The 12,975-nt window shown below is 41.3% G+C and overlaps 1 protein-coding gene across 1 annotated transcript in view; it reads left to right on the top strand.

The window, feature by feature from the left end:
* dclk2a (doublecortin-like kinase 2a) overlaps positions 1-12,975 on the top strand; it is a 34,713-nt gene that overhangs the window by 20,136 nt on the left and 1,602 nt on the right. Inside the window, exons 4-16 of the mRNA XM_010775548.1 lie at positions 1,452-1,550; positions 2,041-2,091; positions 3,427-3,521; positions 5,200-5,287; positions 5,851-5,959; positions 7,218-7,275; positions 7,649-7,768; positions 7,850-7,996; positions 8,081-8,214; positions 8,561-8,638; positions 8,810-8,906; positions 9,853-9,933; positions 10,053-10,166. Coding sequence (XP_010773850.1) covers positions 1,452-1,550; positions 2,041-2,091; positions 3,427-3,521; positions 5,200-5,287; positions 5,851-5,959; positions 7,218-7,275; positions 7,649-7,768; positions 7,850-7,996; positions 8,081-8,214; positions 8,561-8,638; positions 8,810-8,906; positions 9,853-9,933; positions 10,053-10,166 — 1,271 coding nt within the window. The remainder of the gene's footprint in view (positions 1-1,451; positions 1,551-2,040; positions 2,092-3,426; positions 3,522-5,199; positions 5,288-5,850; positions 5,960-7,217; positions 7,276-7,648; positions 7,769-7,849; positions 7,997-8,080; positions 8,215-8,560; positions 8,639-8,809; positions 8,907-9,852; positions 9,934-10,052; positions 10,167-12,975) is intronic.

Consider the following 12,975-nt stretch of genomic DNA (forward strand, 5'->3'; position numbering starts at 1 on the left):
GAAACAGTCCAAAGTATTGACATCCTGTTTTAGTTTTTGTGTTGTTTTTCCAGGTTAGCTAACACCAGGGAGGCCCATCCTCACACACTGTGTTCACTGTAACTGAGGATGACTGATGCATAGTCGTATTCAGAGATAGTTTGGAGCTTCTGTCCCACTTACACTCCTGTGCTCCACTTTTAAGAATGAGGTCTTTTAAAGGAACAAAATAGGCCCACAGTACTCTAACCCTCTGCAAAAGGGACAGGAACTCCTCTTGTGTAACGGGTCAAGAACACACTCTACTGTTGAAACACAGAAATGGAAAATGCCCTGTGCAATGGATCATACAAAAAGGCACAAAATGAATGAAAAAAAAGACAAGTAAAAACGAGTATGTTCTCAGCTCAAGCACATATCCTCACTTCAGGGGTTGCCCTAGAAACAAATTTGGTTTAATGGGTTGTATACACCATACAAGGAAGAAGTGAACGATATTTAGAGCCCTTTTAATCATGTGCATCTGTTGATAAGTAGCATGGGGAACACATTAGAAACACACTGTGGGTGTGCTTCTGTGGGCGTGTTTTTCTTCATGCGTGTGCCATTAAATTATGCCTCTCATCGCCCCCACCCTCATTAACTCAACCCTGACAAGTTGACCACACACTTCTTTACAACATATACTCTTACACAGCAATGCCACAACAGATGTGGAATGCACCAAAGATCATGAAAACAAAACCGTGTGATCATTGTAGCCTTGTCTGGCCTAGCCCTGTGTCCTTTAAAGTGACATAGTTGTAATTCCTTTTATGAAATTACAACAAGTATCAGAGCCTCCTCACTTTGTATGGCCAATATGCAGTTAGCCAGTTGTTGGGAGGATTTTCCTAAATTACATTTTTGTTAAGTCAACATTTGGGCTGGCTACTGAGTCTCTGTTTTAGGCACTGGCACAAGTTGAAATGTGTATTGGTTGAGGGTATTCATTAATTGTCTAACTTGAAAGTTGTCTAGTTTTCTTTGCCTAGCTATGATTCAGATTGTTTATCATTATCTAATAATAATTTATTGTATGGCTGCTTCAACATTTAACATTGGAAAAGTATCAGTTCAGAAGGAATTGGTAGCATAAATGTTGCATCGATATCAGAACATTTTGAATGAGTACAAACCCTAATCACTATTACAGTGTGGCTTTTCTGATGTATCTTAACTTGAACCCTAATATCTTGTAATTAATGCTTTTCTTATCTGCTTTGCCAAAAAAAGTTGTCTTCGCTGCTTCTCTGTTCTTATAATCAAGCGTGACCAGCTTTCATAACATCATGCGACATAAATAACATATTCAGGGTCGTATCCCTGGCACTGCAGCTTTTTGGTCATAATTCTGCATCAGAAGGAACACGTTTATGTAAAGGGAAGGTTAATATATGCGATGGTGACCCTGAGAGTTTTGTCCTTCTCAGAATGCAGAGTTATAAAGTCATCGCACAGCCGCTCTGCGACTCCAAACCGGACCGCCAAGAGCCCCGGACCCTCCCGACGCAGCAAGTCCCCCGGTGCAGGTGGGACACACATAGAAACTGCACGTGCTAGCTCTTTAAATTAAGAGATATTTAAGCACAGATAAGATACTAACTAGTAAGCAGACAATCTGTAAAGTCAAGTCTTTCAAATTATTACATTGTGTGTTTTACAACCCCCTTAAAAAAATATGATGGCACAGGAGCACAGTAAGGTCATTTCTAGCTGACAGGCTGAGTGATAGATTTTTTTATTTAGCAGCCTCATGCTGATCCATCAGCTGTGACAGAATGACTTAGCACTTTGTGTAGTGCATTGAGAGATGGAGACATTCTGCTGAGTAATCAGTGTTCTCTTAACTGACGTAAAGGCTGGTAGAGAGCTTATTTGAATGTTTGCCCGTTTGAAGTGTCTGCTATCTGAGTTTGCCCTTGGTTAGTTCAAAGCACTTCAAAGTGTGTTTTAATGTATGTGTGTGTACTAATCATATTTACCTGACTATTCTTTTTTTTGTTGCCTTTGATAATGCAGCAAGGCAAACTGTCCACTTCTCCACCAGCCAGTCTCCAGTCAAATCCCCAGGTGAGGCTCATGATGGTGCCACACAGTTTGCCTCATCTCACACCTGCTATATCCATGTCCTCTGGTAATAAGGGTACTCAGTAGAAAACACTAGCTTCTTAGAACTTTAGCTTTCTCTTATTCTCGTGTGAACAAAGCCTGACTTTTGTGGTTTAACACTGCACTTGAAAGCCTTGGTATGTTACTTTACCCTAACAGTTGTAGGGAAGAGTGGCTTAGTCCATCTATTTATAATATGTTCTGTCATTAGTACAGGTGTGTGTATCAGTGTTATTGTAAATCACTGTACTTCTGATTGGAGGTGAGATACTTTCAGTGATATTTTAACCATAAACTCTTCTCATCTAAATTATTCATTATGTAATGTTTTACGTTTCTTTGGGTTTGATTTATGTCTTTCTTTCCATCCCTCTGGTTCTTTGGGATGCCCTGTATTATACACATCTATTATTCTTAATTAGAATCCAGTTGCTGCAGAATCCACTGACTCAGAGCCCTGCACTGATTAAACTCTCCGGCTCTGTTATTGAATCATGCTTTCACTGAACAGTTAAATCACAAGCCTCTTCATCTGAAGCAGCAGAGATGCTCAAAGTTAAACTGCACTTTTGAAACATTAAAAGCTAATGTTCTGTTTGAGATATCCCCAGTAAGTGCTTCAAAGGCTCCATTACAAAACAAGATAAATACCATGGGGAGAGAAACCCTCTAAGTGATTGCACGATGAAATAAAAACTCAATATTACAGAGACGCAGCCTGTAGGCGGAGTGAAATCCTTTCCTCAGCTCAGCGGGGTTTCTGCAGAAGAGACTTTGAGTTCAAGTTTGACGCATTATGTCGGCAGAAACCAGCAGAGAGGAAGGCAGAAATAGTTTGTTCTTGAGGAAATGAACCACTAAAACAATTAAAGCTCTCATGCCTGTGTTCCTGGTGTTACACTAAAGTATATTATTGAAATCTGTTAAATATTCGTACACAGGAAGTCCTTTGGATTTGTGGATATTTACACTAACATAACCAAATCATTTGAGGCATCCACTTTATTACTTTGTGTAATTTAAAATTGTATTCACTGAGTGAAACAATTGTCATGAAATGTCATAAAATTGTTATAGTATATTATGCCGTAAAATATAATAGATAATAAATCTGTAGATGTTTGTGCACATCTACAAGCAATGGTAGTAATAGATATAATGAGTTCCTGGTAACCAAATGAAAGTCACCTTTTTATCCACACTGTATAAGCCATGTGAGAATGACACTTGTACTCACATTCATATTCACTCTTTCCCTGCTCTTGTATTTTTCCTTCCTGTTTTTTCTCCACATAGTGAACGGTATCTCCATCAGCCAGATCTCAACTCAGAAGTCCACCAAGTCCTCCACTCCGTCCCCCACCAGCCCCCGAACCACCCCCACTTTCAAGGTAAGACGGTATATCACATCCGTCTGTTCCAGCAAGGATCATACACAGACAGCAACAACATTAAGATGCATTACAACACATTATCCATACAGTGCACTATATGTTTAAAGCGTATACTGTCGGTATACAGTATATTCATATTGCATAACTTCTCATACACATGACAGAAACATAAGGGAGCAAAAATAGACTCGGAAATCTATCACCATATCGTGTCACTGCTGCGCTTGTGCACAATTTCAAGATATAAACAAAATGGGGACCAACTAACTCCTCACACCACCAGTCATAAAGCACTACCAATAGTCAAAACCCCACAGGTTACTTTTAAGTTGTTATGGTTGGTCTTAAGCCAGCATCTGTTCTCGTAAAAGTGTCAAAGCTTTACCAGACATAGCTGTAATAACTCACTTGGTAAAGTGCTGGACTACTGACTCAGTAAATCTAGTTAGTGTCGTAAATCTTATTGTGAATTAGATACTTGTACAAGACTCATAAATAAAGGCCACACTTTAAGGTGGGGGATAATGCGGGATTCTAAACATAGCACAAAATGATTTTAGGTCTATATGTAGAGACTAACAGCCATGTACTGTATGACCTACAGATCTGTGTCCGCGATGCAGCTCTATGATTTATTTTTGTTCGAGTCAGACATACTAATCTGATTTATTGACGAATAACTCGGTAAGCTGCATGTTAGTTCCAAACTAGTTTCTAACTGCTGCAGCCAGCTGGCAAACCTCCTATACCGTCAACACTCAGAGACTTATCCTTATTTGGCTGGATACGAGATGTATATGATTTACTGACAGCTTTTAGATTCACTGGCAGAGAGCACCAGGATGTCAATGACAGAGCTGCTCACTCTGCACGTTGTCAGGTCAACTAAAGCCATCAGAAGAAGTTATTTATTAGAAATAAAAGCTTTTTTTCTGTATCCTGTTTTAAAAGAGACATTCACAGTGTTCCATTTCTACTTTAGTCCAGAGGGCTACTCTTTCAAACTAAATAATATATCCTTACTGTGAGGGAAAGGCATCATGGAGCAGTAAGGGACTGGACACTACTGTACATAATGTAAAGTATAACTGGTCTTTTTTTAATGCTGCATTTATGGCTGACATTTATAAAAAGTATACTGTACAATTCCATAAGATGCTGAAATGACGCTCTTAAGAAATGAATCATGCGTTGGGAGCCATATCGGTTTAATGTGCAGTGATGATAATGGAGGAGGACTATCTGTTCCAATATCTGCGGCACCTTGTACACTTTGAAGGGCAAACTAAATGTAGCCCTCATTCACAATTTATATAATACGTTTACTTTAGCACTTATGTACATGTTTTATGTTTAGAAATGTGTGATGTTTGTGAGCGGCATTTTCAGGTTGTTTTATTAGTAAAGAATACAAATGAACATTTAAGATATATGTAAAGACAAACGCATAATTATTGTGTAGCTTTAATTACATATCTTGGGTTTCATTTATGTTTTTAGTCTCCTATTCATGCCATCATTCAAAGCCACGCAAAAGTGACTCAACGATAATACAAGATGTTTTTCCGTGTGCGGCGAGTTTTCTGGATGCTTTTAAATCCTTAGGTTGCCATAGTGATGTTTGTGTGTGGGTTAGTTTGAGGACTCTATTTTTGTTTCTTTTGGCATCCTGCAGATCCCTCCAACACATCACACCCCGTCTTCAAATGCAAATGGCTCTCTGAACAACCACCAGGAGCAAAGCAACCCACTCAGTCCAGAGGGTACGTCCTCTCCTCCTTCTCTCCTTCTCTCCTCTCTCCTCCTCTCCTCCTCTCCTCTCTGTTCTTATCTTCACTCCTCTTCTCTTCTCTCTCTTCTTCCTCTCCTCCCCCGTCCTCTCCTTCTCTCCTATCTCTCTCTTCTTCCTCTCCTCCCCCGTCCTCTCCTCTTCTCTTTGAGTCACTCACCTGATCTGCCAACTGAGACACTTTTGCACGGACCTCTTCTCCCTCTAGCTTGTAGAAATGACATTGACTATCAAAACAAAAATGATCCTCATATTTTACAATTAGCTTTCCCAACAAAGAGACCAAATCCAGGCCTTGTGGGGAGGATAACAGGGCTGCTAGGAGATACTTATCTAACATAGTTTAGGGTTGTGTGTGTGTGTGTACGGTGAATACATAATATTGCTGCTCTCTTCCCTAAATGCCAATGGAGGACTTTTTGAGATGCCTGTGTGTTGTTTTGCTGCAGTGTGTAGTCACATAATTCAGTCTGAGAGCTGGTTAGTTTGATTAAATAAGAAAGCCTCTTGCCTGTTGTAATCCCTGCCTGTCCTCAGCAGTTAATGGGAATGGCTACCCGCCTGCCTCTGCCATATCTGAGAAATACAAGATTGGGAAGGTCATCGGAGATGGGAACTTCGCTGTGGTCAAAGAGTGTGTGGAGAGGTAGGTGCAACACATTTACTCACACTCAGTCTGCACGATCGCACCGCAGGGCCCCGTGTGGTGCTGCTTAATGAGACGAGATGTGTGGGTACTGCTCCATCAGGGTTTTAACATCCTAATGACAGGCATTGTGGAATCAGAAACATCCCACAGATTGAACCCAGCGGTGATTAGCATTTACATCTCTGAGTCACACCCAGCAGACAGCGGAGAGGATGAGGAGAAGGCGTCTGAAGTGTGTTATAATAATAATCTGATGAGCCTGAGAGGCTCCCTGAAGGGTTCCTTTTAATCCAGTTTGCAGTTTACAAAAATACATTGTGTGTATCATTGAGGCCTAAGGAACACTTTGAGTTGATATCCTTATTCAGATAAACATTTACAAAGCAAAATATTCTGTAGGTCTACCATACTAGCTCTCTGAGTGTTCAGTCACATGGTCGTGAATACATCTCTATGATGTGTTTGAGAGCTAAACTGTTTCAAGTTGAATGAACATCCATATACGCTCAGATTCTTTAACCTCTATTTTTTATATTTATTAAGTCAATCCACATGTCCTCTTCTCTGTTGGTGCACCGCTAAAAAGTGTTATCAGTGATGGTTTATTGGAGTATTGTGTAAATGATAAGCTTGTCTATAGATACATGCCTAACATGTGTGTTTTAGAAAGCAGGAGATACAAAAAAACAACAAATAAACAAATGTTTCCATGGCAACACTAGTTGTCAATAACTCTAAAGGGTACCTCAGAGTCGAAGCCAAGGCGGTCGATGTTTGTTCTGTGTATTGTCTGGTTGACTGTGTGTGTGTTTGTTGGGATAACAGTAACAACTTCTGAAACTATTTTAAATAAAACTATTGAATGTTACATTTGTGTGGAGGCTCCGTATCAAAAGGCAGATACAAATGTTATTTGTTAACATCCTTGAGTCCTGAGCTAACCGACCTCACCCAGTATCTCTGATAGTAGCGGAGACAAACCTGAAACCTTTGACGTGAGAAGTGAAACCCTGTTGCTCCTGCTGGTGTTCAGTTACTCTGTCAGTAAAGGTTGTTGGCCTGCCTGCATCTGCACTGTTTCTCTGCTCATTGTATAAACTTGGCTCGTGCAGCTATCATACCTTTCCAATCACTGCAGCGCTGCTCCTGCTAACTAACTGAAGCTCTCCTGTGAGCACTTGATTTGAATTATAGATATTGTTGCAGCTTTAGTGCTGTTTTTATTGTTGCCACTAATTGCACTGTTTCTGTTCAGGTCCACCGGAAAAGAGTTTGCATTGAAGATCATCGACAAGGCCAAGTGCACTGGAAAGGTCTTTCTCACATTTCTCGTCTTAGTGTGTATTTCTCTCAGACCCGTAGATGCACTTGTAAGGTTCATGTGGGTTTCACTTTGCATTATTAACACCCACACACAACGCAGTGTGGCCTGTGTGTCTCTGATCCTCTTAGCCCACACAGTTAAATTAGGCTGGTAATGTTTTATTCATCACCCAACTCAAATTATCTTCACACTTTCACCCACAATGACACACACTGAATCACACACACTGAATCACACCCTTGACATGGATACCGATTCAGTCAACAATGCAGCCTCTTTTCATTAGCAGACACTGGCTCAGGGTAAATCCTGTTCACTGGAGCGTAAAGTAAGTGGAAATGTTTGTCTTGGTGTGTTTCCAGGAGCACCTCATAGAGAATGAGGTGGCAGTGCTGCGTAGGGTGAAGCACCCCAACATCATCATGTTGATCGAGGAGGTGGACACTCCCTCTGAACTCTACCTGGTGATGGAGCTAGTGAAGGTGCAGTAGAGGATGCAATGTCAATGCAATCATCATTTCTCCGCTGGGTATCATCTTTAATCTCTGGTAATGTTGGCACAGGGCGGAGATTTATTTGATGCCATCACGTCCTCGGCCAAGTACACAGAGAGAGACGCCACGGTGATGGTGTACAACCTGGCTGCAGCTCTGAAGTACCTGCACAGCTCCAACATCGTCCACAGAGACATCAAACCAGAGAACCTGCTGGTATACTTTCGCACTCACGTTAGTTTCTCACATACACATCCAGCTGTTTTGGGAACTTTAACTGAGCATGTCATTCTTTTGTAGGTGTTTGAGTATCCAGATGGCACCAAGTCATTGAAACTGGGGGACTTTGGTCTGGCCACGGTGGTGGAAGGACCGTTATACACTGTGTGTGGAACGCCTACATATGTGGCTCCAGAGATCATCTCGGAGTCAGGGTAAGATACATTTTTGGGAGGAGATGTGGACATGTATGTTGGTACTCGTCTGATATTGTACATGGAACAGATGTTTCCATTTACACCAAATCAGGTATAGGGTTCAGGTGTGTTGTAATTATCCACAGAGGATTAGAGGGAGATTGGTATATTGTGCATATCAGGTTGTTATTGTATAAGTGCTTCCATAACATTGCAGTACATTGACAACTTTGTGTTTGCCAACTGTCAAAAGGTTGAACTTTTTTTTAAGTTGTTTCATGTACAATCAGCGATCTACTGCATCTCTCCTCAACTGGGATAATAAATATGGTTTGCCTTTCCTGACGCTCCTCTCTTCACGCAGTTATGGTCTGAAGGTGGATATCTGGGCTGCAGGTGTCATCACCTACATCCTCCTGTGTGGCTTCCCTCCATTTAGAAGGTACTTCAACTCATATCATGATGACTATAATAGCTTATTTTAATTATGTGCATTTTAACATATTAAAGCGTAGGTGTGGATATCTATTATTATTGTGCTGTTTTTTCACAATGCCATGTGTTCTGAGTAATGTTATTAATATCTGTGTTTGTGTGTGTCTTTCTCATGCAGTGAGAACAACATGCAGGAGGATCTGTTTGACCAGATCCTTCTGGGGCGACTTGAGTTCCCCAGCCCTTACTGGGACAACATCACTGACTCAGCCAAGGTTAGCCCCACACACACACACACACACACACACACACACACACACACACACACACACACACACACACACACACACACACACACACACACACACACACACACACACACACAGTGTTAAAAAATTATACATTTTGATGCCTAACCAAAACACAATGAATTTTGACACTTCTCTGTGGAATATACTGCTGTGTTGATTGGTAAGGGGTTAATGACTAATGGCTGCTGCCTGCAGAAGGACACAGAAACCCTCTAAATGAATGTCATGTATTAAAGTGACAGCCCTCTCAGCAGGCAAAAGCTAACTGCTAATTAAACCCACGGCTGATAGACGTGCTGTTACAGAGACTTGTCACTGCACACAGGTACACACACACACACACACACACACACACACACACACACACACACACACACACACACACACACACAAACCAGACGAAACTACACGGTGCAGTGCAGGGGAACATTTTTACAAAATACTAAACAGTTTTCTTTTACTTTTTTGTAACATATGAACATTTTCATTCATGTTTATTTTTATTAAATGCTATAATATGACACTAGAATCATAATTTTTCTTGATGACGTACTGTTCTTTTTACGAGTTTCATATGACTTAATGTATATGAATATATTATGGCATATTACTATTTAATTACTTTTAATGTTACTACATCTTTTTCAATGACATACTATGCCAAGACATTTCTTTATGTTTTATGTCTTACTATACTAAAAGACTGTACACATATTGATGCACCTTTGACTTCACATATTAGGTACACTATGACTTTTTTCTAAATACTATACTTAGACTTTTTCTGAATATGACATGTAATACTCTCAGACTTTTCTAAATGACGTTCATGACATACTATACTTTTCTTCATGACATTCTGAAAGTATGTTTGAGTTGATGTGCTAACCTGTGTTGTGTTTGGCTGCAGGAGCTGATTGGGAAGATGCTGCAGGTGAACGCTGAGGCTCGGTACTCAGCGCAGGACATCCTCTCCCACCCTTGGCTCACGGTATGTCACCTGTTCGTCTCTGTGTTTGCCTGCTCACACACACCTTCAGCATCTGTCATTTAAGATGAGCGGAACACCATGGTAACGCTTAACCTCGATGCATGTTTGTGTGTATGAAGGACGAGGCAGTGATGGAGAACAACATGAAGATGGAGGTGACAGGTAAACTGAAGACGCACTTTAACTCTGCGCCCAATCAAAACCACACCTCGGCCGGGGTGACCGTCATCATGGTAAGCACCTGGACACATTCAAAGTGATGGGATTAATGTTATCTTTTTAGATTCATTCCTTTGCATAGAGTGACATTCATGAGATTGTTAACTTGCAGTGACCTCTTTAATCTGCAGTATTAAAGTGTTAACAGTATTTGACGAGGTATTTGAAAAATGTCTGGCCCACCTCCAAGCCTTTACTGCACTGTGGTGAATGTCTGACCCACATACAGAAGATTGAGCTCACTTTATATGAATCCTGCGCCTACTTAATCAGCGGGCCAAGAATATCTGACCTCAATCATCGTCCAACATCAAAGACAACTCATGCTGCTGTAAACATGTCAGACAGGGCTTTAGAGAGGGAGAGACGTGAACACTTGGACAGGGCAGAAGAGTCACATCCTTCCTTCCTGTCCGTCTCCAGCCTCACGTGCATCACTTCCTGTTGTACAGTTTCCTCCTCTCCTCATCCCATCAGCCCTCTCTTCTGTCTGTCTGTCTGAAAGCAGGGAACGGGGGAAGGGTAACGTCTCATTAGAGATCTGATCTGACCCTCACATCTTGTTGTAAATCTCATTTGACAGTTTGAGATGTAAACGCGGGCCCTGGCCTCGGCCCCTCCTCCTCCTCCTCTCCATCCTCTTCCTCCTCCCTTCTCCTCCTCACCCCTCCCTCACACCCGACCCAGGACCAAAGGGGACGCCTGGAGCTGAGAGCCGGGTACACACTTCATACCCCCCCTCCTCCTCCTCCTCCTCCTGCTCCCTCCTTCCTTTCCAGCATCGCCCTTCCCTTCGCCCACTTCCCTTCATCTATAAATCTCCCCCCTCCCTCCCTTTCCCTTCCTTCCTGTCTCTTTCTCAGCCCCCCCCCACCAGCTGCAGTAACCGCTCTCAATAGCCAACTGATGTGGATCTGGCTAACTCTCGCTCTGTCCTAGATTTACCCCTCCTGACTGTTTCCACACTTTTTCTGCTCCTTCGTTTTCATTTCATTCCATTTGTATCGATCACAAAACTTTTGTGGCGAAAATAATCATCGGTGTTTTGAGGGATGTGTTTATTTAATCACATTGTCTTTGAGAAGGACAATGAGCATGTTTACAGAGCTAACACAAGAGCTGCTTTTTATTTGCCTCACTCTCTGCCATTCATCGTTTGCTTGTCATCTAATTTAAAATAGATTTTCATAAACCTACTTCCCGTGGGTCCACAAAGCTTTAACTGGTTGCTCAGCAGTTTCATATTAGTGGTTCTCTGCCGCCACCTTGTGGAGGAAATTAAGAACTGTGTTCAGTGGTGTTGGGCAGAGATGGATGCAAACCAATGTGGCGTTATTGCCTCAGAAACAAGATTCCCCTGCTTTTTAAAGGACAAGGCTGACATTATTCTGTATTTTACTTGTCAACAAATCCTATTAAACGACCAAATGTTAGTCCATCTACCTTCTGTTCATCTCAGCTACAAGTCAATGGGTTTCTATGGAAGACATGAAACTCTGAAAGTGGGCCATAAATATAAAGTTTCACCTTTTTAAAAGATTCAAATAGCTGAGCAAGTTTTAAGCATATTTGACCAAAACAGAAGCAAATGATTAAGGCATTTGTTAGGGACTCTTATCAAAAGAGGATTATTATATATTTGGTGCTATAGCGAGTATTCACAGCAGCCAGTTGGTGTATATAGGATTGAGACAAAATAACCTTTAGTGCTCATGTTTACCGAACATACAGTACAACAGTGACTCGTGAATATTTTTTATACATTTTTGGAGTTATTTTTTATAGTGGAAGAAGCTATTTTGCGCTCAAATGCAAAAACAAATCCTCATTGGTTTTCGTCTTCTGTTGACAATCAAAATAAAATAATGCCAGTCTTGTCTTTTCAAACTAAACTATTCAAACACATGCAAATGGACCCTTAACGCTGCTTTTCTAATGAGTAGTATAGCTTTGCACTAACAGACACGTGTCTCAGCCTGAATTACAGAAAGTCTCACAGTTTGTTCCAGCTCAGTCTTCTCAAAAGCAACCGGCCAAACTAAATTACGATTCAATGATCTGAGTTACCACATCAGCACTGAGCTGGAACAACAGCTGTGCACCGGGCCGTCTTGCTTGTTGTGTTGACTTTGTTTGGTGAAGCTGTGAGTAAGACTAGTCTCTGTCCCTTTTTGCTTCTCCCCTCTCCCTGCATTACGCCCCTCAGAATTAGCTCCAAGGCGCTGGTATGTACTAACACTGAACGCTACGCCTGCTCTGCTGCTCAGACTCAGCAGCACAAGGGCAAATGAGAAAAATAAGTTTTCTACTTTTCTCTCCCATTTGTGAAGACATAATTGGCTATAACCCGAAAAAACACCAAGTATTTTTCTGTTGAATTCAAAAGTGAAAGTTGAGTTTCTCCTTTGCCCTTCCTCTGCACATAGATTAGCGGTGGTGATCTGATGTTCCTCCCTATGGGGTCACTGTGCGGATATCATAATGACTTTTTGTTGAATCATCTTTCAGTTATTTTTGTCCATTTCCATTAGCTTGTCTCATTGTGTGTGTGTGTGTGTGTGTGTGTGTGTGTGTGTGTGTGTGTGTGTGTGTGTGTGTGTGTGTGTGTGTGTGTGTGTGTGTGTGTGTGTGTGTGTGTGTGTGTGTGTGTGTGTGTGTGTGTGTGTGTAGTGTAGTGTGTAGTAGTAGTAGTAGTAGTAGTAGTAGTAGTAGTAGTAGTAGTAGTAGTAGTAGTAGTAGTAGTAGTAGTAGTAGTAGTAGTAGTAGTAGTAGTAGTAGTAGTAGTAGTAGTAGTAGTAGTAGTAGTACGTAGTAGTAGTACGT

The sequence above is a fragment of the Notothenia coriiceps genome, unplaced genomic scaffold (genome assembly GCF_000735185.1).
Source record: "Notothenia coriiceps isolate Sejong01 unplaced genomic scaffold, NC01 NC01_scaffold00015798, whole genome shotgun sequence".
NCBI lineage: Eukaryota > Metazoa > Chordata > Actinopteri > Perciformes > Nototheniidae > Notothenia > Notothenia coriiceps.